We start from the raw sequence: 27,632 nt of genomic DNA, 5'->3' as shown, positions 1-27,632 counted from the left end.
CTCGGTGCCTGGCTAGCGGAGCTGCGTATCAGGACGGGACAGGGAGCCATGTCGTAATTTAACGTCTTCAAAGATTTGATTGTTGCGATTGGCTTTGTGAGCATCGAGCAGCAGGTAGCCTGCAATTAGCAGTAGTGCTTTGGATCCCGCTTCGCATGGGCAACCTTTTCAGCAAAAAGCCCAAAGTAACGGATGTCGACCGTGCCATCCTCTCCCTCAAGACTCAGCGGCGCAAGCTTTCACAGTACCAGCAACAGGTGAGCCCTTTTCTTTCCAATTGCAAGTCCTCAGTCCCCTTTGGACAATCACATGTACTAGGTGCTTGCATTCATGGATTGCTATTCATTCCGATTATTTGCACTTACCCTTTTCTATGTGTATATTTCATGCCTGAAAAGTTTTTTTTGTGTATTTCCTGATGATCATCACATAAATATAAAAGTGTGTACAATGCATGCTAGCAAAGTTGGGATCCTATGCTACTGCGAAAAAATTTCCGAAGAAAGTGCCCTTAACGTCTCCCATCTGTGCATTTTTGGCATTGTCGACTATTGAACTTTTTGCTCTATCAGTGTTCAAGCATTTTTTTTCAATTGTTATCATAACCGTTTATATCCATTCTCCAGCTTGAGAAAGTTATTGAAAGAGAGAAAGAAGTGGCAAGAGAACTGGTTAAGGAGAAGAAACGGGACCGGGCACTTCTTACTTTGAAGAAGAAAAAGGTCCAAGAGGATCTGCTGCGGAATGTTGATGCATGGCTGCTTAATGTGGAGCAACAGGTGAATTATTTAACGAGCTACCACGGGGCAGAATAGACTGTTAATTGTCTGGTTTACTGCGTCCTACTGTTTATGTTGTCTTCATTTTTCATTCTTGAACAGCTGTCAGACATAGAGTTAGCAAGCAAGCAGAAGGCTGTTTTTGAAAGCCTCAAGACTGGAAACAAAGCAATAAAAGATTTGCAAAGTGAGGTGAACCTCGAGGACGTGCAGAAGCTTATGGATGAGACAGAAGAAGCAAAGGCTTATCAAGAGGTAAGTACCCTTTTCATGCTCATCCTTTTGATCAGTAGTCAATAATTTCTGAAAAGATATAACCCGTTGATCACATATCATGTCTTATCAGCAAAGCACATCTAAATTTGCACAAATATGCTCATGAGATTTCCAAGTTTGAGAAAAAGCCATACCTTTGGACCATGTATTATAATGCAATTTCTGTCATGTGAAGATAGGGTCAATCAAACCTAAAGTTTCAGGGGAGGTGACATTGTCAGATCATATATGTGTCGCTGTGTGCTCTTGCATTTCTGCAACAAAATGCTCAAGCTAAAAGATATCAACAAGTTTTTTGTATTTAAGGAGAGAAGATATTGGATTTGTTTAGTGTAAGAGTTTATCACCTTCTGGATGGAATTGTAGCTCTAACCGCCCAGCATCTCCTAGGAATAGGTCATAAGGGAGCGAGGCCCAGCCTTATGTAGGATAATTTCTCTCATGTGGATGTCACGATTTCCTGCCTAACGGTGGCCTCTATGCGTCTAGTTGAGGCTATATCTCGAGGAGTTGAATTGTTTTCATCCCTCTCAAATTTGGCCATTTTTGTAACTGATCCCATTTGATTCTTTTGGAGAAAGGAGTTCAAAATGTTCGATTATCCTGTTAGAGTTTTGGCATCTCAAGTGAACTGTCCAAAGTGATCCCTTTATTTATTTTGGCTTTTAGGTATTTAGTTTACTTATTTTTCAAATTCTAGGCAGGGCAATTTACTGAGGTGGGTATATATGTGACCCCTTGCCTCCATTGTACATTGTATCAGTTATTCATTGCCAAGGTTGATTGGTTCAGGAGACTTGTTCTCTCTCTCTCTCTCTCTCTCTCTCTCTCTCTCTCTCTCTCTCTCTCTCTCTCCCATGGTCTCTACGCTTCCGCATCGTCGACTTTGACATGGTATCAAAGCCTCGTGCTCCTTGATTAATGCTTGAGCAAAGTTACAAGGCCCGAGGGTCCTCTCTACTCTCTTGCTCGTCCGCAAGACTGAGCCAGAGAGTGACCCTCGGTTCATATTTAAAGGTCCTTTGGGGCTTCTCAAAAAGCAGTACATGAAAAGCTTCAAACTCAAAAGCTCTAGGCCCAAAAGCTGTCGGCGGAAAACGCGAAAATCTGTACGTTGCCATGTCAGCATTGTCCGCGCGTTTTGCAGAGATTTCGTACAGCTTGGCCACGTCAGCAGTTAGTGTATTTTACGGCATCCATATAGTTGGGCAGGTGCCCATAAGTTGTCCCGCCCATAAGTTGGGACCATAAGTTGTCCCAACTTATAACTTGTAGGATGCCATGTCATAATTTTGTGACATACCCCTCTTGAAAGAATTGTAATCGCCCTCGATTACACCTGCTAAAACAGACAGAAGCCATAAAACAATTCAATAGACACCGACTCTAAGTACCGACGCACTAGACGACACAAATCTAGCACTTGCACGAAGACGACAGTCAGTGCACATTCACATCACATTCAAATCAAATCACATAAAATCCTTCCAGTTCTAAGACCATGATTCTTGGCAACATATTTAGAAATTGCATCTAGATCCACACCGGACCTCACTGATGTTGGATTAACTAATTCTTATTGCGATCATATCTATAGAATCTCAAGGTTGAAATTCTACATTTATTTCGTTTTGCAATCCTGCACTCTAACAACATCACATGAGAGAGTACACATAAATCATTTTTATTTCGGGAATTCCCATTTCCAAGTTCTTTATTCGTAAAGTCATACAACAGAATATTGTCAGCACATCTGTATCCGTGAAATCCAAAGGAAAATCAGTGACTTTATTCTATCTGAGTAATCTATGACAAAGGAGCAGAGTAACTCCCCTCTTGTGCAGGCCCGTATGCACCAGATTCAACCTTGCTAACATGCGGATCTCTCGGAATAGACGCAGCTAGACTGAAAGCCTCAAGGTAAAGTTCCAATCCCAAAAGCTGTCAGCAAAAAAATGTGGAAATCCGTATGGTGCCATGTCAGCACTGTCAACGTGTTTTGCGGAGATTCCGTACAGCTTGGCATTTGCAGTCAACGCGTTTTACAAGGTCCGTAAAGCTGGGCAGTCCTTGCGTCTTTTTTATTTCTTGTGTCCCTTGGGCCCTGTCAGCAGGCGCCGATATGTTGGGACAACTTATAACTTGTAGGATGCCACATCATAATTTTGTGATAGTCTCACTATTTATGTTCACTATGAGCTGCAGAGAGGGTGTTAAGAGTTTTGGCATCTCAAGTGAACTGTCCAAAGTGATCCCATTATTTATTTTGGCTTTCAGGTATTTATTTTACTTATTTGTCAAAAGTCTGGGTAGGGCAATTTACTGAGGTGGGTATATATGTGACCCCTTGCCCCGGCCCCCCATTGTACATTGTATCAGTTATTCGTTGCCAAGGTTGATTGGTTCAGGAGACTCTCGTTCTCTTTCTCTTGTGCTCTCTCCCTATGGTCTCTACGCTTCGCACTGTTGACTTTGACATATCCGCTCCATGGAGTAGGTATGTCACTTGAGGGTTTTACAAGACAATTACTCTTCACATTCCAATGGATTGCCGATTGGATGATATTGATTATGGCACAAGTGAATGATGATGGTGGCAAATGTTTGCCTTCTATGTTCTTGGAATTTTGTTACGAAGGAGATGGAGTCGTATTTGAAGGAAGAGAGGGGCTCTATGCAAGCATGCCAATTCGTGAGTGTGCTTCTTAATTATATTGATTTGTACGCTAGAAGTGCTAGCATTTGTGAAGGTTATGACAAATGCCAAGAAGATTAGGGCCATTAAGTGTTTTATCTACAAGTGGTATCCTCAATGAAGCGTGTTGCTTTGCAAGTGCACTTGAACAACCAAGAAGCGTCCTTGTGGACATTGATGCAATGTCGAACCTCATCGATTTCCGGCACGCAGACTTTTCCATTTCTAAACAATAGTCCACCTCTAATGGAATATTGCCTTTGTCTCATCTCTCTGGCACAACTCACCTGCGTCTCCGGATCACCCAAGCTTGTATGCGAGTCATGCCCTACTTAGACAAAGCATTCACCTCAGAGATCCGGCTGAGTGCGTCAGTAATTCGATTCCTGGATTCTTTTGTAGCGAATCGCAAAGTCAAACTTTTACATACGTTCAATCCATCTAGCCTTCCGGCCTCTGAGATCACCATGACCATAGACAACGCAAAGAGCGACGATCTGTCTATGCAACAAAGGTAGAGCCATATAAATAATGCTGCCACTTTCTGTCACGTGACACATCCAACCCTATGTGTCCGTGGACAAACTACAGCATGATCAGGGTTTAATCAGTCTAGATTTAGAAGTGATCTAGCACTTTTGTGAGTCTATTCGTAGACTGTGCATGCCCAGTCACTTAGTGTAGATGCATATCCTCTGGTTCCACACAGCATGATCATAAGCATTCCTATCAGAATCCATCATAATCCTTCAGGGGAATTTTTCAGTGCATTTAGCCTATTTTACCTATTTTTGACATTTTTCACTTATTATTTTTAAGTGACTTTTGTTGGAAAGTAGGTAGGGCAATTTTGCTAAGTTTGTATATAAGCAAACTAGAGCTAGCTCTAAATGGCAGAAGAGGCAACAGGAGCTAAGCTCAGCAGGCAACTTCTCAACAAGAACTTGGTGGTCTCCCCTCCAAGCAAGGACCTTCCCCTAGCGTTTTCTTCAACAGCATTCACTAGCGTTTTCAGCATCTGCAACACCTTCCATCACCTTCCACAGCCTGGCGTTTTTGCATCAGGGCACCATCGCCAAGGAACCCCTGCAACTAGCGTTTTTGCATCCCTAGCGTTTTTGCAACCTATAGCGTTAGCAGAATTTCAGCCTTGACAGACCTCAGCATGCAGCGTTTTTCAGCCATGAAGAACCGGCAAGATCAGCCCCGAAAAGAGTAGCAGATTCAAGCTGTAAAGACCATCAGTTTTCAGCCTTTAAGACCCTCAGTTTTCAGCCATAAACCTGCAGATTTTCAGCGACAAAGACCCATAGGAAACAGCCCCAAAATCAGCGTTTTGGGCGTAGTCGCAGATTTCAGCCCATAGCGGTTTTGGACAGCAGTGGGAAGATTGCAGATTTCAGCCCTAGTGTCGGCCTCGTCATCCCCGTCGTCGTCGTCAACATAGCCTAGACTTGCATCAGTCTCATGCATACCATTTGTACCAGATTGTGCAATCATAAGTAGACCACTCTCGCCGACGAGAGTGGGGCCTTCGGAGGAGGGTTTTACAACGTCTCTGGTGTCGTATCTCTCTTCTCTCTCTATCTCTCAGTCTCATACACTTGCACGCACAGTGTCCATTCACTTTGTTGTGATCATAGCATTCTCTCATTAAGAACGGAAGGCTCTCCCTTCCATAAGAACAAAAGGAACTTTGAGCACAGTTCGGAGCACTCATCTTGAGCAAAGCGCAAACATTCATTCCGTTGCACCTTACACTTTCTCAAGGCGTGGACCATGGCGTAAAGCTCTTTTTCATACGTTAGATAACGCATTTTAGCGTCTAAAAGTTTCTTACTTTCAAACGCAACAAGACGTCCATCCTGATATAGCGCCGCACCAATTGCATAATCACTAGCATCCGTTTCAACTACAAATGGCTTGCTAGGATCCACAATATGCAATATTGGTGCAGTTTAGTGTCTTAAAGCTCTCATCGAGACGCTCATTCCAGACAACAGGGGGATTACCTTTACGGTGAGGTCCCGAAGTCTTCAGTCCTTTCACCCCTCCTTTCAAGTTGCGTAAGCGGAGCAGCAAGTTTGGAGTAATTCTTGATAAATTTGCGTAAAAATCTCGTAAAGCTTAGAAAGGACTTTACTTGGCGTACATTCTTTAGAATGGGCCAATTTCACACTTTATCCAACTTATTGGGATCAACGTGAATTCCATCGCGAGTAATACTATGACCCAGATAAAGAAGCTCTTTTTCTTGAAGAATTCGCATTTAGAGGGTTTGGTATAAGCTCTTAGTACCTCGAGAACAACGCGTATATGCGCAAGATGTCCGGGCAAACTCTGGCTGTAAATCAAGATGTCATCGAGAAATACAACAATGAAGTTTTTGAGAAACAGTCTCGACAAATTATTCATCATCTGCTGAAACGTAGCAGGAGCGTTGGTCAAACCAAAAGGCAAGACCAAAAATTTATAGTGACGAAACTCGTTTTAGGAACATCTTCCAGTTTGATTCGTATATGTGATAATAGTCTGATCGCAGGTCTTATCTTCGTAAAGTATAACGCTCCATGGAGTCAATCTATCAAATCATCCATACTTGGGAGCGGATACTTATTCTTGATAGTAAGTTTATTCAACCCCTTGTAATCCACGCAAAAATGCACAATGTCATCCTTCTTTCAAGAAAGTAACATAGGCGCTCCCCACGTGGATTTACTTGGTCGAAAGAAACCCGTTTCGAGATAATCCTTTAGCTTCACTGAAACTCGTCCTCTTTGGCATCGGTTTTACTAAACCAATAGGGTTGCTTCAAGAAAGATTGACTACCAGCCGCCACTTCAATGGCATGATCTACTCCCCTGGAAGGCGGCAAGCCAAGAGGTAGATTGTCAAGAAAACATCCTTGAAATTAGTCACGATTTCTTGGATCTTGTCAGAATCCCGAAGTTCAACAGAAGAACATGAAAGAGTTTTACAAAATTCAATGACGGAATCAAATCATGCAGATGGTATACAGTGATAAAAGTAGACATCCGAAGACTATATCCTTAAACATTTCCAAAGCAGAGACAATTGGTATTGCAAATTGTTAGGTGCAGTGGAATTGAAATGGTGAAGATCTAGGTTTTACACAGCCTAGTACTTCACCATATTGCTCTCCAGTGTTGTTGGTTTTGAAGAAAGACGGATCTTGGAGAATGTGCATCGATTATAGAGCTCTCAACAAAATCACCATCAAGAACAGATTTCTGATTCCTAGGATCGATGATATACTCGACAGGTTACAGGGATCCTCGTGCTTTAGCAGGATTGATCTGAAGAGTGGATATCATCAGATCAAGATCGCACCAGGAGACGTCTACAAGACAGCTTTTCGGACGACTTTTGGGTTATTTGAGTTTTTGGTGATGCCTTTTGGCTTAACCAATGCTCCTGCGACATTTAACCGGATGATGGACATGATTTTTCGAGAGTACAGGCTATTTGTTGGCACTTTCTTTGACGACATCATTGTTTCTCCAAGAATGAGGCAGAACACAGAGATCATCTGCTTCAGGTCTTTCAGGCATTACGAGATCACAAGTTAGTGATTAATGCAAAGAAAAGTGAATTTTTCCTACCATAGATACACTTTTTGGGACACACTGTCTCAGCAGCAGGAGTGCAAATGGATCCGGCCAAGATAGAGACTATCCGTGATTGGCCCGATTTGAAGAATGTCCATGAAGTTAGAAGCTTCTTGGGAGTGTGTTCGTACTACAGGCGGTGCATTCCAAAGTTTGCAGAGGTTGCTTCCCCTTTGCATATCTTGACACAGAAAGGAGTCCCTTTCTTGTGGGGATCCACAGAGGTGAGTGCCTTTCAGACATTGAAAGAGAAATTGACTACAAGACCAGTTTTGCTTTGCCGGACTTGCAGAAGTCATTTGAAGTATATTGTGATGCTTGCGGTCGTAGTTTGGGTGCGGTCTTAATGCAAGAAGGCCATGTCATTGCTTACGAGAGTGGATTGTTCTCTAGGCCGTAGATGACAACACAGATTTATGAGAAAGAGCTTTTGGCGGTTATCCATGCTCTTACTCAGTGGCGGCATTACCTACTCGGAGCGGATTTTACTGTCTTTACAGACCATCAGAGTTTGCGCTACTACTTGTCACAGAAGCAGCTTTCGGAAAAGAAGATGCGGTGGGCGAACATCTTGTCACAGTTTCACTTCCAGATTGTCCATGTGCAGGGACAGAAGAATGTGGTGGCAAATGCTTTGTCTCGGAAACGGTTGGTTCTGTCTCGGAAACGGTTGGTTCTGGCTATTTCCGCGATACATCATAGGAGCTTCGAGGATACCGTTGACCAGTATGCCACAGATACAGATTTTGCAGACGTTTTCACACGGATACGGGATGGGGAGACAGTAGCAGGATACTCTATTCGGGGAGGCTACTTGATGAGAAAAACCATGTTGTGCGTTACACAGCCGTTGAGGGAAAAGGTTATGATTGAATGCCACTGTCCACCTTTTACGGGTCACCGCGGCATTGCTACCACCATGAAAGGGGTAGAGAGATACTTCTTTTGGCCGACACTCAAAAAGGATGTGGAAGAGTTTGTGCGCAGTTGCTTAGTATTCCAGAAGGTCAAGTTTGACAGGCATAAGGCACAGGGATTGTTACAGCCTTTACCCATACCCACCCGCCCCTGGAAAGTATTGCAATGGATTTCATTCTTGATCTCCCGAGAACACAGAGTGGTCATGATGGTATCTGGACTGTTATTGACAGATTTAGCAAACAGGCTTATTTCATTCCAGTGAAGAAAACAGTCAAGCCGGATCATTTAGCGAGACTGTTTGGGCCTCATTTAGCGAGACTGTTTGTGGCCCAGATCTTCAGATTACGTGGCATGCCTGAGACGATTGTCTCCGACAGAGACCCCAGATTTACGAGTTTGTTTTGGAAGGCAATTTGGGAGAACATTGGCACACGGTTGCAGTTCTCGTCATCGGTCCACCCGTAGACTGATGGGCAATCTGAGATTGCAAATTCAGTGGTTCTAGATTTATTGAAGTCTTATATCTCGGATCAGAAGACTACCTTTGGTGGAATTTGCCTACAATAACACGATACACTCTTCTACGGGGAAGGCGCCATTTGAGATTGTTGAAGGTGCTGCGAAGGTTCCACCCTTCCTAAGCACGAAAGATAAGATTTTTGAAGCGGATGAATATACGCGAGACTTAGATACGGCTTTTGCCAAGGTTTGTGAGACTTTGCAGAAGTCTTAAGAAAGACAGAAAAAGGCAGTGGATCGCCATCGTCGCGACTTGAAATTGAAGAAGGATGATTGGGTGCTCTTATGTTTTGAGAAGGCACGCCTAAGAAAGAAAAAGGAAAAGGAGAGGCTTTTTCCAAAGCTCAGTATGCGATACTACGGACCTTTCCAGATCACTGAAAAGATAAATGATGTCTCCTTTCGACTAAAACCGCCTGATACTTGGAGGATTCACAATGCATTTCATGTGAGTCTCTTGAAACCTTTTAAGAGTGATGTGCCTGATGATGGGGAGTCTGATGAGCAACCCGAAGTGGAAGAAAACGAGGAGATCCTTGTTTCTGAATAGATTTTGGCACATAAGGATTTGAAGAATAAAGGTAAAGTCCGAAGGCGGTTCTTGGTTAAGTTCAAGAACTATCCTGCATTGGATGCAAAGTGGATGGAGGAGGAGGACCTAGCAGATACTCCTCAGATTGTGAAACTTTACCTCGATGCTTTTGGTTTAGCATAGTCTACTCCAAATGGAACCCGGAATTCAGCTTGGTCGGAGATCTGGTGCAGTGGGATGCACAAGAGGGGAGTCACTCCGCTCCTTTGTCAATAGATGCCTTGATTTAGATACTAGAGTCATTGATGTCTCTTTGAGCTTCAGGGATACTGAAAGCTGACAGTATTCTGTTGTATGACTTTATGAAATGGAATTCTTGATTTTGATACTGATTTGTTCTTGACTTCTCTTAAGTGCAGGAACTCATAGACGAAATGACTGTAGCATTTTGGTCTGATTGATCTTGAATAGACATGGTTGCAATAGGGGTTAGTCAATCGGACATAGATGAGGTCCCGATTGGATCTAGATGCAATTGCTAGCTACATTGCCGATAAATCATGGTCTAAGATCCGAATAAATGTTGAATCTCATGTGATGTCCTGTGATGTCGTGTGATGTGATTGTCGATTGGTACATGTGCTAGATGTGTTTTCCTAGTACGTAGGTACTAACAGTCAGTGTTTGCTAAGACGGTTTCTGGCTTCTGTCTGTTTTGCAGGCGTAATCTAGGGCGATTACAATGCTTTCAAGAGGGGGGTATGTCACAAAGTGATGACGTGGCTACTGAGAGCAGAAACCCTAATTTTTGCCAGAAACCCTAAAACCTGCAAACCCTAATTTATGCCAAAAACCCTAATGTGCTGAAACCTTAAAGGTGGTTGAAACCCTAAAATCTGGCGGCAAATGCCACGTGGCAGTAGTACGAATTTTTCCGGGAATTGCGGCGGGATTCACGGCACTGAAACAGCCAGCTTTTTGGGACACACTTTTGGCATGAAAGAGAGAGAGAGAGAGAGAGAGAGAGAGAGAGATGCATTGCTTTATTTTTAATGGAAAGCCCTCAAGGGGGTTTGTGAGAGAAACACTTTTGCTTTTAACTGGAAGCTTTTGGGGCTCTGCTTTTGGCATCCCTTGTAAACCTTAAATAAGCGGAGAGGGTTCTCACTCTGCAGAGCATTTGGACGCAGAGTCTGAGAGTGAAATCCTAATCGCTCTCTTGTACTTTGACATTGATTAATACACCGAAAGGGGCGCTAGTCTTTGGGGCCAATATCTCTAGGCACGGAACTCCGCCAGGCCAGTGCAAATCTATTTTGATCTGTGAATTGTTTTGAAGTGGTTATTTGGTGCTGTCGTGATTGATTCTTGACTTGGAGTGTCCAAGTCTGTTACAGCCACATGCACGTGAAATCCCCTTCTGCTCAAGGTGAGGTACAGGTACCGATTTGCATGGCCTCCTTGTATGAGGCTAGCAAACCTGGGTAGTCGGTGAAAAATTCCTCGTACACCCAAGCCGCTTCATGTGTCTCTCGATCCTTGAACTTCAGAAAGTATTGCCTTGCTTGCTTCTTTGTTCCACGTTTGAATCGATGCAAAAGGATCCGTTTCGGCTTCATAACTTCTGCTTTATCAATTATCTCCGGTTGCTCCTTGTCCGGGATGCTCTTTGGAGGTTCACCCTAAAACAATTTAAGCAGAAACATGGAAAACATTATGCATTGTCCAAGAAGGTGGCAAGCCGCAAACGTAATTGCATGGAAACATCATTTACCTCTTTGAAATTCGGAAATGGACCATGAAATGAGAGTTTAGGACACCTCTTACTGACTTGCTTGAGACATTGCTTCATGATCCTTAAAAACACCTAGTTACCCTCCTTGAATGAGACATCTTGCCGATGCTTATTAGCATGCCTAGAATAGTACTCTTGAGCTTTGCTAAGCCGAAGCTTAACACTCTTGAGTATCTCCACATAGGTTTGACTAACATAATTAGCATCATCAAATTTGGAAATGGACCTAGTCAACAACGATTAAAAAGGTCGTCTAAACGCCGCCTCATAAGAGCACAACCAATTGCACTAGAGAATGAATCATTGAGGACAACGTGACTAACGGCAAATATTGTTCCCTCTTAGATTGTTGGTCATAAACATACGATTTGAAAACATCAAATGCCAACTGGTTGTAAATTTTAGTTTGTCCATGAGATTGTGGATGAAATGCAGATGAAAAGTTTAACTTAGTGCCAAAATGTCACGTGCACATCTAACCCTATGTGCATGTGGACAAGCTACTTTAAAGTCCAGGGTTCATGTCGTCTTAGGAAGTGTTCTGGCACCTTTGTGAGTCTGTTCGTAGACCGTGCATGTCCAGGCACTTAGAGTAGTTGCATATCCTCTGGTTGCACATAGCATGATCATCAGCATTACCATGAGAATCCATCAGGAGCTTTTTATAGTGCACAAAACCTATTTTTGCTATTTAAGCCATTTTTCACTTATTATTAATAAGTGACTCTGTTGGGAAACTGGGTAGGGCAAATTTGCTAAGTTAATATATAAGGAAACTGGCAGTCACTTAGTGGAAGCAGAAGAAGAAAGCAAACACTCATCAGGCTCTCCAACCTCCCTTCTCAAGCAAGAACCTCCACAACTTGGTGTTTTTCAACAGCTACACACCAACGTTTTTCAACAGCTACAACCAGCATTTTCAGCCTGCAGTAGACAGCGTTTTCAGCAAGCAAGCATCAGCGTTTTCTGCTTGCTTATAAACGTTTTGTAGCAGACAGTCCAGCATTTTTCAGCAGGTCAAAACCAGTGATTTCAGCCCCTGCTCTGCTGTCCAGCGTTTTCAGCAGACAATGGCAGCATTTTCCAGCCGGAGGAAGTTCGCATTTTCAGCCAGCTGTCGTCCTCGTCATCGCCGCCCTCGTCTTTGCCGTCGCGTCCGACTTAGAACCTCATTGGATCGTAGCGTCAAGAACTTGCATCAGCATCTTGTATCAGATTTGTGCAATCAATAGCAGACTTTTCTCGCCGTCGAGAGAGGGGCCCTTGGAGGAGGGTTTGACAACTTTTTTGGCGTCGTATTCTTCTCTCTCTATCTCTCAGTCTCAGTACCTTCATTCACAGTGTTTATCCACTTTGTTTGTGATCAATTGCACTCTCTCACTAAAGGAACGGAAGGCTCTCCCTTCTGTAAGTAAAAGGAACCCTTGAGCACAGTTCGAAGCAGTCATCTTGAGCAAAGTTCAACATTCACTTCCATTGCACCTTACAATGGTATCAGAGCTTTGGCAGTGTTTTGTATCACTCAAGGAAAGAACCACAATATATATATTTTTTTTGCTTGTTGCGGTCGCACGTAACCCAAGTCCACTTGGGTGTGTTGATTCCTAATCGTGTTTTTGAAGAGTGATAGGAAACCCAAGAAAGAAGGACTTGTCCAACCTCCCCTTGTTCCTCTTTTCACTCATTGAGAGCGGACTGTGCACTTAGCGCTAAGGCCGGCCAATCAATGTGAGGTGGGAAAAAGCAACCTTGGTGTGAGCGCAAGGCTGCCAAGGGGTGCGCCCGCGGGAAAGAGAAGAGCTTGGGTAAGAGAAGATCCTTCTCCAACACAGATTGCAAGCAAAAGGAAGAACCTCAAGTGTAAGGTGCAGCGGATGTGAATGCTGAACTTTGCTCAAGATGAGTGCTCCGAACTGTGCTCAAGGTTCCTTTTACTTACGGAAGGGAGAGCCTTCCGTTCCTTTAGTGAGAGAGCGCAATGATCACAAACAAGTGGGTAAACACTGTGCATGAAAGTATCGAGAGAGAGAGAGAGAGAGAGAGAGAGAGAGAGAGAGAGAGAGAGAGAGAGAGAGAAGAATACGACACCAGAATGTTGTCAAACCCTCCTCCGAAGGCCCCACTCTCTATGGCGAGAGTGGTCTACTACTATTGATTGCACAAATCTCTACAATGCTTGGACTTGCCGACGATGTCGAGGACGATGAGGACGACGACGAGACGGGCTGAAATCTGAAAACGCTAATGGCTGAAATCTGCAAATCTGGTATCTGCTGAATTCTGACTCTATGTCGGTGACGACGGCGATGACGACGATGCAACGATGACGCGCTGAAAATGCAAATGCTGAAATTCGCGTTTTCCGGGCTGAAACTGCAAACTTCGATGGATCTGATCGTGTGGCGAGGATCCGCTGCGGGAAGGTGTGATCTGCGAGGTGCGGGACTTCTATTGTGATGTCTGATCGCTGAAAACTGAAAACGTTGGTGCTATTCTTGGTTGTGTCGTGATGGAACTGCAAAACGCTGGTCTGCTATGTTGCTCCAAAAATGCCAGGCTGAAATGGGGTTCTGTTGCAAAAATGCTAGGCTTCTGCTGGTCCTACTGTCGCCGGGGCTGATCTGTAATGCAAAACGTCAAGGCTTCTGCTGTAGATGAAAACGCTAGGCCTGCTTGCGGCAAAAACGCTAGGTTTGCCGATTGGGGGAGTCTTGCTGAGAAGAAGATGCCTGTTGAACTCTTGTTCTTGCTGCCTCTTCTACCAGAAAGTGCTAGCGCTAGGTTTCTTATGTTCTTGACTTGCTAATTTGCCCTACCTAGTTCTCAACAGAAGTCACTAAAAAACAAAAAGTGAAAAATGGCTAAAATAGGAAAATAGATCTATGCACTGTAAAAATGCTCCTGATGGGTTCTGATGGTAATCTGATGATCATGCTGTGTGCAACCAGAGGATATGCATGTAATCTAAGTGTCTGGACATGCATGGTCTGCGAACAGACTCACAAAGGTGTCATATCACTTCCTAATCTAGGCTGACTGAATTGAACTGAACCCATGTCATGAAGTAGCTTGTCCACGTACACATAGGGTTAGATGTGTCACGTGACATCCCCTCCTTTTCAAAGTGAGGTACTGGTACCGAATTGTATGGCGTTGAGGGAGATCGCCAACAGCGTCTGGAATCCTGGACAGGACTCTTCGCCGGCTCACTCTGATGCGTGGGTCGTGCGATACTTGAACTTCATAAAGGTTTGCAACGCTTGCTTCTTTGGGCCGCGCCGAAAGCGACACAAAGTCATCTGTGGCTCCTTCAATGCTTCATCTTTGTTGATAGTCATGCGTCTACCTTCTTCAAGAATCTCCGAGGATGAAAATTCCTGAAACTGTCACAAACTGGTGACTTGGTTGCCCACACACACACCCTCTGAGAAGAAATGGCGACGTGGCTGGCTGCACAAAGCCGAAATGTTGATGTGGCAATTCCGTATAGCTGATGATGTGGCAGCCCGCAAATCGCGGCGTTTTTTACGGCAGCCAGAGCTCAGCTTTTGGACGTTGCTTTTTCTACGCAATTGCTGAGAGAGAGAGAGAGAGAGAGAGAGAGAGAGAGAGAGAGAGAGAGAGAGAGAGAGAGAGAGAGAGAGAGAGAGAGAGAGAGAGAGAGAGAGAGAGAGAACCCTTTTTGCTTTATTTTAGGCGAGGGTTCAGAGGGAGAGGAAAAGCCTCCTTTGCTTTATTTTCAAGCTTTCAATTTTCAGCTTTTGGGATAGCTTTTGAAGCTTTTGGGGGCTCTACTTTTAGCATCCCTCTGTAACCTTTATATACGCGGGTTGGCCTCATAACTCAGAGCATCTGGACGCAGAGTCTGAGTGTGAGCGCTTGCCTGCACTCTTGTACTTTGAACATAGATTAATACAAAAAGATATACCGAAAGGGACGCCAGTCTTTGGGGCCAATATCTCTAGGCACGGAACTCCGTCGGGCTAGTGTCGAATCAATTGTGAACTGTGAACTGTTTGAAGTGATTATTTGTGGTGTCGTTGTAGATTCTCGACTTGGAGTGTCCAAGTTTGTTACAGAAACCACTTCCAACACAAAAACATGAACATACCCATTCCATGGAAAGTGACTCGAAAAATTCTATTTCTTCGAAAAAACTGTGCATGCAATGCAGATGAACAAAGTGACGGAGTGCCAAACCGTTCATGCAACACATGCAAACAATGGAATCGAATCTTGACTTTCTGATCTAAATCAATCAACTGTGGCAAATCACAATGGAAATGCCGATGCTTGATGCTCAATCTTTCTTGTGCTCTTTTTGATACTGTGTCATGCCAAGGAAGTGAATTCCTTGGGTGCAAACATTTCATCTTTTAATGAGTTATTCACATACATCCGTGCTCATTCATGAGTGAATCGTGTTCATCGTACAAAATGTCATGCCTATGAAAAGGGATCACATAAGGACGGTGACTAAAATACAGGAAAGCATCACGAATGAAACACTCGAACAATGCGTGCTGACTAATCATTCAAACACATAATACTTCCTGTGGGGGTTCTTTGGACCTCGACTCGAGAGCCAAGATCAGTTCTTCGTGATCGATTGAATCTTTTTGTGGGGGTTCTATGGACCTCGACTCGAGAGCCAAGATCGGCTCTTCGTGATTGATTGAATCTACAATGAGGTTAGCTTCACTAGAAAAAGCATAAACTAAACCATCATCCTTGTGAACAATCACATCATTATCCTGCAAATCATCATGCTTGTGAGTCACATCTTTATCCTGCAAATCATCATGCTCGTGAATAATCACATCTTGATCATACAAATCATCATGCTTATCATTATCATGAAAATCATGTGTATCGTGCTTTGAAAGAGAAGAAACTGAGAGTCTCCTTCTCCTGATTCTTGTCAATCTGCGCTTGCATACTAGAAAAGCGCCGGAACAACTCTTGCATGTGTTGGGCTCTCTGTTCGGCCGCCAAGCACGCTTGCTCACGCTCACGCTCAAAGGCTAACCAACTTTCTTCGCGCTCGTGAGCCAATTCTGCTTTTCTTTCTTGGTGCTCGCGATCCATTTCTGCTTTTCTTTCTTGGTGCTCACGCTTTATGGTTGCCATTCTTTCGTTGTGTGCACGATCTAATTCCGCCTTTTCTTGCTTCATGTTCTAACTTGCTGTCCATCATCATCTTGTCAAAAGCCTCCATAGGAGTTGGTGCAATCCTTGGCGTAGATGGGGAAGGGGGAGGGTCGGAAAAACCTCGTGGTGGGGAAAATTCTTCTTCGCCACCTCCATGCTCATCACCTCCATGCAAAGTATCCATTCCGCTTTGGGTAATGACCATACACTGAAGTCTTGGGTTCTTAAGTTCACGAGGAACTTGGGTTCTGTGGTTCTTGGGTTCTTCAGGTTCTTGAGGATCTTGAGTCTTGAGGTTCTTGAGGTTCTTCTTTCGCTTGCAATCTGTGTTAGAGAAGGATCTTCTCTTACCCGAGCTCTTCTCTTTCCCGCAGGCACACCCCTTGGCGGCCTTGCGCTCACACCAAGGTTGCTTTTTTTGGCCGGCCGCTAAGTGCACGGTCCGCTCTCAATGAGTGAAAAGAGAAACAAGGGGAGGCAGGACAAGCCCTTCTTTCTTGGGTTTCCTGTTACTCTTCAAAAACACGACCGACAAGCCCAAGAGGTCTTGGGTTACGTGCGACCGCAACAAGCAAAAAAAAAAAAATGGTTCTTTCCTTGAGTGATACAAAACACTACCAAAGCTCTGATACCAATGTAAGGTGTGGCGGATGTGAATGTTGAACTTTGCTCAAGATGAGTGCTCTGAAGTGTGCTCAAGGTTCCTTTTACTTACTGAAGGGAGAGCCTTCCGTTCCTTTAGTGAGAGAGTGCAATGATCACAAACAAGTGGGTAAACACTGTGCATGAAATTACTGAGACTGAGAGATAGATAGAGAAGAATACGACACCAGAATGTTATCAAACCCTCCTCCGAAGGCCCCTGTCTCTATGGCGAGAGCGGTCTACTATTGATTGCACAAATCTCTACAATGCTTGGACTTGCCGATGATGTCGACGACGATGAGGACGACGACGAGATGGGATGAAATCTGAAAATGCTAATGGCTGAAATCTGCAAATCTTGTATTTGCTGAATTCTGACTCTATGTCGGTGACGATGGCGATGACGACGATGCAACAACGACGCACTGAAAACGCAGATGCTGAAATCTGCATTTTTCGGGCTAAAACTGCAAACTTCGATGGATCTGACCGTGCGGCGAGGATCGCTGCGGGAAGGTGAGATCTGCGAGGTTCGAGACTTCTACTACAATGTCTGACTGCTTAAAACTTATAAGGCTGGTGCTATTCTTGGTTCTGTTGCAATGGAATTGCAAAACTCTGGTCTGCTATGCTGCTCCAAAACGCCAAGCTGAAATGGGGGTTCTGTTGCAAAAACGCTAGGCTTCTGCTGGTCCTGCTGTCGCCGGGGCTGATCTGCAATGCAAAACGCCAAGGCTTTTGCTGTACATGAAAACGTTAGGCCTGCTTGTTGCAAAAACTCTAGGTTTGCTGATGGGGGAGTCTTGCTGAGAAGGTGCCTGTTGAACTCTTGTTCCTGCTGCCTCTTCTGCCAAAAAGTGCTAGCGCTAGGTTTCTTATGTACTTGACTTGCTAATTTGCCCTACCTAGTTCCCAACAAAAGTCACTTAAACATAATAAGTGAAAAATGGCTAAAATAGGAAAAATAGGTCTATGCATTGTAAAAATGCTCCTGATGGGTTCTGATGGTAATTTGATGATCATGCTGTGTGCAACCAGAGGATATGCATCTAATCTAAGTGTCTGGACATGCACGGTCTGCGAACAGACTCACAAAGGTGCCAGATCACTTCCTAATCTAGGCTGACTGAATTGAACTGAACCCATGTCATGAAGTAGCTTGTCCACGTACACATAGGGTTAGATGTGTCACGTGACATCCCCTCCTTTTCAAAGTGAGGTACTGGTACCGAACTGTATGGCGTCGAGGGAGATCGCCAACAGCGTCTGGAATCCTGGACAGTACTCTTCGCCGGCCCACTCTGATGCATGGGTCGTGCTATACGTGAACTTCATACAGGTCTGCAACGCGTGCTTCTTTGGGCCGCGCCGAAAGCGACAAAAAGTCCTCTGTGGCTCCTTCAATGCTTCATCTTCGTCGATAGTCATGCATCTACCTTCTTCAAGAATCTCCGAGGATGAAAATTCCCGATCTCACCATCTCATCCTCGATTTCACAGATGCAAGTTCCTCGCTCCTATTTCCGGTTTTCAGTCACAAACAACTAGATTGTCAGTACATCAGTATCCCTTTTAGTGTCCTTTCTAGTATCTGGTTCATCTTCTGGTCAATAGTTCTCTTCCGCTCTCCCTGCTTTTCTGCACTCGTCTGTTCTTTCAGCTTTCCACCCCGTCCTGAGAGGAGACTCAATGGCCTCACGCCATCTCCAGTGAATCTCATCAATCAGGTAATCCTTCAGGTGTTTCGCAAATCTCGGGTTTGTGGAGTACTTGATCAAATTTTTCACACACGTGTCAACTTGCAGTTAACGCTTCTACTTTGCTCTGGCAAACTTCTCCATCGAAAAATTTGCCCAAATCTTCATTCTTTTCTTCAGTTCTCGTGTCGGCTTTCAACTCTTCTTTGCCTCTCCGTTGAGAGGTGTTATCTTGTCAGATTCTCCGCGAGAACCCATGTGTAATCTGGGATTCTTTTTGGCTTCTGGCCTGTAAGATAGAGCGGGGAGTTGCTAATAACTCCGGGGTTAGAACACGAAGATTCTTCAATAACAATTTCCAAAATTGTGCCCAGGTGCCCTGTCTGCTCTTTGATACGACTGGTATGCTTTGAGAAAGGCACAAGCCTGATGCTCTGATACCACTATCATAGACTTGTGCACCCCAAGTCGAGATCCCAACACGACACACGAGAGAATCACTTAAAATACTTCACAACTTTAAAATCACGGTTTAGTTTGGTCGACACGGCCCGACTAGTTCCATGCCCAAAGAGATTGGCCCCAAAGACTAGCGCCCCTTTCGGTATTTCGTTTATATTAATGCTTGAGCAAAGTACAACACGCGAGGGGTCCTCTACTCTCAAACGTAGTTCCGTGCCCAAAGAGATTGGCCCCAAAGACTACCGCCCCTTTCGGTATTTCTTTTATATTAACGCTTGAGCAAAGTACAACACGCAAGGAGTCTTCTGCTCTTAGACTCTGTGTCTAGATCCTCTGAAGAGTGAGGCCCTTGGGTTCCTTTTATTCTTACAAAGGGATGCCAAAAGCAGAGCCCCAAAAGTAGTTAAACTTAGAAGCAATGGATCCCAAAAGCAATTGGTCCTCAAAAGCTGCCAAAAAGCACTAGCGCAAATTGCGGAAATCTGTATAGGCTGCCACATCATCAGCCAGCGCAAAATCCGAGTTTCCGTACATTCTACCACGTTAGCCTGCTAGTGCATTTTGCGGGAGTCCGTACTGCTGCCATGTGGTACTTCTGTCGCAGGATCACTGTGTGCGTGTGTGTCTAGGCAGTGTTGCCACATCATCATTTTGTGACAGAATACGTCGATTCAAGATAAGAATGATGAATTTTGTTTTGAAATTTGAATGAATGGATGATGACGCATGAGGAATGTTGAATGATGATGAATGATTCTAGTGCATCAAGATTCCCATATGAATGAGATGACTGGATACTGTGGTGAGTGTATCAAACGTTCCGGAGGGATGAGATGACTACACGGGGATCTAGGTGCATCAAGACTTCTGGACGGATGAGATGACTAGATGATTGAAAATTTGTGTTTAAGTATGAACTAAGTGTGTGATTTGTGAACTACATGTTCAATGAATAAAGAACTTTGAAATGAAAATTCCCCAAGATGAATCTGATTTACCCCTCTTTGAGAGAGAACATCAATATGATCACCAATCTTGCGCTATAGATCTTCTGAAATAACCATAGAAGGTGCCCTAGTACTTGAGAGAGAGCCTCGAAGAAGTTAAAATACCAAGCCGAAACCTTGACCTTCCCTTCCACAACTTGCAAGCCCGAAAGCTGTGAAAATGCGAGGTTGGACTGAGTGTGTGAATGTGAAAGATACTGTTAGGCGAGCTGAACTCACAGAGGCAGCAACACGGCAGGCGGCAAGCAGGGCGGCAACGCGGGCAGATAGTGGAAAAGGGGCAGTCGCGTGGGCAGGCAGCGCAGGCGGGCAGAATGGTGGGCAAGTGGGGTGAGCAGAGGGTGGGAGACGGGTAGGGGCGGAAGGGCCAAGGAGTCGGGCAGGAGGCGGATAGGTGGGAGGGGGTGGGCAAGCCTGCTGAGGCGGTACAGGCCGAAGGGAGTGTGCAGTCGGGTAGGCGCGACTTAGGGTTTTGCGGAGCAGTGACGTGGCAGGGTCGAGCCGTCTTGCGCGAAGCTAAAGCAGGCCACAGGAAGCTAGGAGTAGTTCGCGCAGGCCTTTGGGGTCGCGTGCAAGTGGAGGCCTCGCACAGAAGAGGGTTTTAGGGTTCGCACAGGTCTCTCTCTCTCTCTCTCTCTCTCTCTCTCTCTCTATGTGTGTGTAAGGTGCAGCGGAAGTGAATGTTGAACTTTGCTCAAGATGAGTGCTCCGAACTGTGCTCAAGGGTTCCTTTTACTTACAGAAGGGAGAGCCTTCCGTTCCTTTAGTGAGAGAGTGCAATGGACACAAACAAAGTGAATGGACACAGTGAATGGAAGTGCATGAGTTTGAGAGATAGAGAAGAGAATACGACACCAGAGAAGTTGTAAAACCCTCCTCCAAGGGCCCCACTCTCGATGGCGAGAGTGGTCTACCATTGATTGCACAATCTCTACAATGCTTGGACTTGCCGACGATGTCGATGACGATGAGGACGACGACAAGACGGCTGAAATCTGAAAACGCTAAGGGCTGAAATCTGCAAATCTTTATCTACTGAATTCTGACTCTATGTCGATGACAATGTCGATGACGACGATGCAACGACGACGCGCTGAAAACACAAATGCTGAAATCTGCATTTTCCGGGCTAAATCTGCAAACTACGCTTGATCTAACCGTGCGGCAAGGATCTGCTGCGGGAAGGTGAGATCTGCGAGGTTCGAGACTTGTTCTGCAATGTCTAAACGCTGAAAACTGAAAACGCTGATGCTTCTTGGTGCTCCGTTCGCGGTGAATTTGCAAAACGCCGGGGCTGATCTGCAAACTAAAAACGCTAGGGGTTTTGCTGTCTTGCTGTTGCTGGGGCTGATCTGCTGTGCAAAAACACCATGCTACTTGTCTTGATCCAAAAACGCTGGCTGATCTGGTCCAAAAACGCTAGGTTTATGCTGTGGAGCAAAAACGCTAGGCCTCTTGGGTTCTGTTGAGAAGTTGCCTGTTGAGCGAGTGCTCCTGCTGCCTCTTTTGCCAGAAAGTGCTAACTTTGGTTTGCTTATATAATATCTTAGCAAAATTGCCCTACCTAGTTCCCAACAAAAGTCACTTAATAAATAAGTGAAAAATGTCAAAAATAGGGAAAATAGGTTTAATGCACTAGAAAATTCCCCTGGTGGATTTTGATGGATTCTGATGGGAATGCTGATGATCATGCTGTGTGCAATCGGAGGATATGCATCCCTATCCTAGACTGACTTGACTGAACTGAACCCTGGTCATGTTGTAGCTTGTCCACTGACACATAGGGTTGGATGTGTCAGGTGACATCCCCTCCTTTTCAAAGTGAGGCACTGGTACTGAACTGTCGTGCGGTACTTGAACTTCATAAAGGTCTGCAACGCTTGCTTCTTTGGGCCGCGCCGAAAGCGACACAAAGTCTTCTGTGGCTCCTTCAATGCTTCAACTTCGTCGAGAGTCACACTTCTTTCTCCTTCAAGAATCTCCATGGCTGAAAATTCCTGAAACCACTTCCACACAAAACCATGAACATACCTATTCCATGTAAAGTGATTGGAAAAAATCTTGTCTTTTCTAAAGGTTGTGCATGCAATGTAGATGAACAAAGAGACGGAGTGCCAAACCGTTCACCACATACACGCAAACAATGAGATCGAATCTTGTCGTTCTGATCTAAATCAATCAACTGTGGCAAAACACAATGGAAATGCCCATGCTTGGTGCTCATACTTTCATGTGCTCTTTCTACAAATGTGTCATGCCAAGGAAGAGACATGGAATGTGACTTCCTTACATACATACTGTTCAGCTTTTCATGAACAATCCGCATGCATTCGTGCTCATTCATAAGTGAAATGTGCGCAACGTACAATATGTCATGCCTAGGACAAGGGATCACATAAAGACGCTGACGAAAATAACTCGTACAATGCGTGCTGACTAATTATGCGAACACATAATATTTCCTGTAATGGTTCTTTGGACCTAGGCTCGAGAGCCAAGATCGGTTCTTCGTGACAGATCGAATCTGCAATGAGGTTAGCTTCATTAGAGAAAGTATCGACTAACTCATCCTTCTTGTGAACAATCACATCTTCTCCATGCAAATCATCATGCTTGTGAGAAATCACATCTTGATCATAGAAATCATCATGCTCATCATTATCATCCAAATCATCATGCTTATCATTGTCATTCAAATCATCATCATGCAAATCATGTGTGTCATGCTTTGGAGAAGAAGAGACTGAGAGAGTCTCCTTTTCCTGATTCTGTGCAAACTGCGCCTGCACAATAAAAAATTGTCGCAAGAACTCTTTCATGTGTTGGTCGCTCTGTTCTTGTCTTGCTTTGTTCTCGCGATCAAATGTTGCTTGTCTTTCGTTGTTCTCGCGATCCAATTTGGCTTGACTTTATTTGGCTTCCAAGTCGTACTTACGCTCTATGGCTGCCACGCTTTCTTTGTAGTCACGATCTATGGCTGCCATGCTTTCTTCGTAGGCCTTTCTTTCTGCTTCTCTTTCTGCTTTTCTTTCTTCGCGTTCTAACTTTCTTTCCATAAACAACTGCTTCAACTCCTCCATAGGAGTTAGTGCAATCCTTGGCGTAGATGGGGAAGGGGGAGGGTCGGAAAAACCTCCTGGTGGGGAAAATTCTTCTTCGCCTCTCTCATGCTCATCACCTCCAAACGAAGTATCCATTCCGCTTCGAGTGATGACCATACATTGAAGTTGTGGGTTCTTGTGGTCTTGGGTTCTTGGGTTCTTGGGGGTCTTGAGTTCTTGAGGTTCTTGCGGGTCTTGAGGTTCTTCTTTCGCTTGCAATCTGTGTTAGAGAAGGATCTTCTCTTTACCCGAGCTCTGCTCTTTTTCGCGGGCGCACCCCTTGGCGGCCTTGCGCTCACACCAAGGTTGCTTTTTCCCACCTCACGTCGATTGGCCGTCCGCTAAGTGCACGGTCCGCTCTCAATGAGTGAAAAGAGGCACGAGGGGAGGCTGGACAAGCCCTTCTTTCGTGGGATTCCTGTCACTCTTCAAAAACATGATTAGGAATCGACACGCCCAAGCGAACTTGGGTTCGTGCGACCTCAACAAGCAAAAAAAATTATGTGGTTCTTGTGGTTTTTTCCTTGAGTGATACAGAACACTGCCAAAGCTCTGATACCAATGTAAGGTGCAGCGGAAGTGAATGTTGAACTTTACTCAAGATGAGTGCTCCGAACTGTGCTCAAGGGTTCCTTTTACTCACGGAAGGGAGAGCCTTCGGTTCCTTTAGTGAGAGAGTGCAATGGACACAAACAAAGTGAATGGACACAATGAATGGAAGTGCATGAGACTGAGAGATAGAGAAGAGAATACGACACCAGAGACGTTGTAAAACCCTCCTCCAAGGGCCCCACTCTCGATGGCGAGAGTGGTCTATTATTGATTGCACAATCTCTACAATGCTTGGACTTGCCGACGATGTCGACGACGATGGGGACGACGACGAGACGGCTGAAATCTGAAAACGCTTGGGTCTCCACTATTGTTGTATGAGCTTGATGCACAAAAGTTGAATTCCATCTTCATTCTTTTGGTACAATCTTCCTAGTAACAATTTATAAGTAGCGTCGATGATGACGATGCGACGACGACGCGCTGAAAACGCAGATGCTGAAATTTGCATTTTCCGGGCTGAATCTGCAAACTACGCTTGATCTGACCGTGCGGCGAGGATCTGCTGCGGGAAGGTGAGATCTGCGAGGTTCGGGACTTGTTCTGCAATGTCTAAAGGCTGAAAACTGAAAACGCTGATGCTTCTTGGTGTTCCGTCGCGGTGAATCTGCAAAACGCCGGGGCTGATCTGCAAACCAAAAACGCTAGGGGTTCTGCTGTCTTGCTGCTGCCGGGGCTGATCTGCTGTGCAAAAAGCTAGGCTGCTTGTCTTGATCCAAAAACGCAGGCTGATCTGGTCCAAAAACGCTAGGTTTATGCTGTGGAGCAAAAACGCTAGGCCTCTTAGGTTTTGTTGAGAAGTTGCCTGTTGAACGAGTGCTCCCGCTGCCTCTTTTGCGAGAAAGTGCTAACTTTGGTTTGCTTATATATTATCTTAGCAAAATTGCCCTACCTAGTTCCCAACAAAAGTCACTTAATAAATAAGTGAAAAATGTCAAAAATAGGGAAAATAGGTTTAATGCACTAGAAAATTTCCTTGGTGGATTCTGATGGATTCTGATAGGAATGCTGATGATCATGCTGTGTGCAACCGGAGGATATGCATCTAATCTAAGTGTCTGGTCGTGCACGGTATGCGAACAGACTCACAAAAGTGCCAGAACACTTCCTATCCTAGACTGACTTGATTGAACTGAACCCTGGTCATGCTGAAGCTTGTCCACGGACACATAGGGTTGGATGTGTCACGTGACACTCTCTCTCTCTCTCTCTCTCTCTCTCTCTCTCTCTCTCTCTCTCTCATGTTTTGTCTCTTTCTACTGCAGATCTCTCTTCTCCACAATGGCCTTGTTCATACATGTGGCATTGCAGGTGTTCTCTTGTGCCAAATCGGATTCGAGGTGTCCACCAGATCAGAGGCCAGTTCTCATCTTCATTGCATCTTTTGCTGCCTATTTTGACATGCAGGAAGCTATATGCCCATGGAATGAACCAAAACCCCAAGCTAAACATGGCTGGAAAATCCTGACATGAGAAAACTACCTCACTTTGGCCAGGCACAGCCACACAACAGCCTACACTCCCTACTACATGATACCGGGGCTGACTGAATGAATCTAGAGAGATGCCATAACTCTAACAAGACCCTAGCGGCAGCAGATAGGTACGCGTATGTGAGAGAGAGAGAGAGAGAGAGAGAGAGAGAGAGAGAGAGAGAGAGCTTGAGATTGTTCCAATTAACTCTTACCATATGGGTGCAAAGTGATTGCTGGAGGGGCCCTTATATACTTCCCATAGAAAGTTGCCCCAAAATAAATTGTGTCAAATAAATAAAATAAATAAAGTTCACATGAGATGTATGACTTTAACAGTGCCATCCTTTTGTGTCAATTTCCTAGAGGGGCACTGTAGGCACACACAGCTTGAAGTGGTCTTTGTTTAGAGAAGTTACAAGTTTTTCTTCCGCCTGCCTTATGGTGGTGTGAAGACGCAATGATCAAATTGTTGAAGGTCTCGAGATTCAATCCATGACAGGGTCTTCTTAAAATTCTCATGGGGAGCAATGCTGTTTGTATAATATTCTCTCCACAAACAAAAGTCTTGTGATTCATTTGTTCACGAATGTGTGTACTGTTTTTTTATATATTTTTCTTTGAAGTAGAAATGCTATCGCTTATTTCCAAGGTTATCGTTGTCATTTCAATCTTAGGAGTGTTTTCAAAAAGCTTGTACTCCGGCGCTTTTTCTAATCATGTATATGGGGACCCTAAATTCTTCTGGGTGCAGGAAATTAACGCTGCTCTTGGAGATCGACTTTCAGCTGAGGATGAAGAAGCAGTTTTCGCAGAGTTTGAGGAGCTTGAAACCAAGGTTATTAATCTGAATCAATGGCTGATTTACTTAACCAAGTCTACGCTGTTCCGATCTAATATGCATGCTGATACATTGTATTCAGATGGAGCTTGAAGGGATGCTGGAAGCACCCAAGCCAGTTCCTGTCTCTGAAGAACCAGAGGTTCAAAAAGCTGAGCATCAGCTGGAAGGAAGGCAACCCATTGCAGAGCTAGAAGACGTCCCCAGCAAATGTGCCATAGCCAGACACTCAGACAAATCAGAAGCTGAAGTTGAGGAAATTTTGAATCTCCCAGCAGCTCCTAAAGCTACCGTGAAAGTTCCTGATGGTACTGAAGAGCAAGAGGAGGCTGCATCAAAACCTGAACCAGGTAATGTGAAGTCCATTGCTTTCCGGAGAATAGAGGTGCTAGTTGTCTTGATGCTTTATAACATTTGCTCATCTTGATTCCGCAGAACGAGAGCTGGTAGCAGCCTAGCTCTGTTTGAAGGCATCCATCACCTGGTTCCCAAATTAATTTACTAAGTGCATAGATTTATTTTTTGCATAGAAATATTTGTAATCTAAAACAAATTACATACGGTCAGAAACCAATGTATTTCTACATGAGTTTTGCTTTCAAGGGATGAATTTTTTATGAGCTTTTGAGGCAATTATTGTGGATAAAAATCTAAAAGCTTTGCGATGTTCATCAGCGGAAGTGTCTGTGTATGTTACCTGTATGGCTTAAATAAATGCAATCTATTTGCTCGTGAACTTTTTTTTTCCTTTTTGGAGTTTTTTACAAGAGACTGAAGAGAAAAAGGAATCTTTTCATGTCGTAGAAAAATTTCCACGACACTAATTTCAGCCATCTGGCTGGTCTTCAACACAATGGCTTGTGCTCTAAATCAAGATGAGCTAGACAATCTCTGACGAACTCAAGGTCTGTGAGGCTGTGAGATCTGTTTACCAAACTTTCTAGATTTCCATATTAAGCATGCTTAGTATGGAAACTTGGTTAGAATGGCTAAAGACTGAGATTCGATTTCTCGGATGGCATGTTTTTTAGCTGATTTGAGGTTGAGCAATACGTCTTTTGGTCGTCCCCAAAGAGTTTGTCTAACGGTAAGGCTTTGGCTTCTCAACCTACAGGTCGGGGGTTTAAAACCCCTGTTGGGTCCCCTCTAGAGGGACACCTTGTGCTCACCTGGTGTTCAGGTTGCTAGGGCTCTTACCCCGAGTGCATCCTCCTCCTGGGGTGGGTCACCTGAGGAGGAGGTTCCTAGCTTGTAGCTACAAGTTCAAGGCTTTGACTTCTCAACCTACAGGTCGGGGGTTCAAAATCCCTGTTGGGTCCCCTTTAGAGGGACACCTTGTGCTCACTGGGTGTTCAGGTTGCTAGGGCTCTTACCCTGAGTGCATCCTCCTCCTGGGGTGGGTCACCTGAGGAGGAGGTTCCTAGCTTGTAGCTACAAGTTCTCTCCGTTGTTCCGAGTACTTCAATCAGGTGGCCATGGTGTGTTATATTTAAAAGTAC

The 27,632-nt window shown here is 44.6% G+C and overlaps 1 protein-coding gene across 1 annotated transcript; it reads left to right on the top strand.

The window, feature by feature from the left end:
* On the top strand, positions 1-26,807 carry VPS20.2 (vacuolar protein sorting-associated protein 20.2). The gene is made up of 6 exons (XM_086526628.1): positions 1-257; positions 627-779; positions 882-1,034; positions 26,047-26,130; positions 26,216-26,483; positions 26,569-26,807. The coding sequence occupies exons 1-6, from the start codon at positions 156-158 to the stop codon at positions 26,589-26,591; spliced, it is 783 nt and encodes a 260-aa protein (XP_086382754.1). The 5' UTR covers positions 1-155; the 3' UTR covers positions 26,592-26,807.
* Positions 26,808-27,632: the final 825 nt, after the last annotated feature.

Source organism: Adiantum capillus-veneris, chromosome 13 (genome assembly GCF_014529385.1).
Source record: "Adiantum capillus-veneris isolate H3 chromosome 13, ASM1452938v2, whole genome shotgun sequence".
Taxonomy (NCBI): domain Eukaryota; kingdom Viridiplantae; phylum Streptophyta; class Polypodiopsida; order Polypodiales; family Pteridaceae; genus Adiantum; species Adiantum capillus-veneris.
Note: the sequence above shows the minus strand (reverse complement) of the source record. Positions and strands in the feature narration are given on the sequence as shown.

What these genes read in the sequence shown, in the direction of transcription:
- VPS20.2 (XM_086526628.1), top strand. Translation starts at nt 156, where the DNA reads ATGGGCAACCTTTTCAGCAAAAAGCCCAAAGTAACGGATGTCGACCGT. An exon ending in TTTCACAGTACCAGCAACAG is followed by an intron (nt 258 to 626) that starts GTGAGCCCTTTT and finishes TCCATTCTCCAG; the next exon opens with CTTGAGAAAGTTATTGAAAG. An exon ending in TTGAGGAGCTTGAAACCAAG is followed by an intron (nt 26,131 to 26,215) that starts GTTATTAATCTG and finishes CATTGTATTCAG; the next exon opens with ATGGAGCTTGAAGGGATGCT.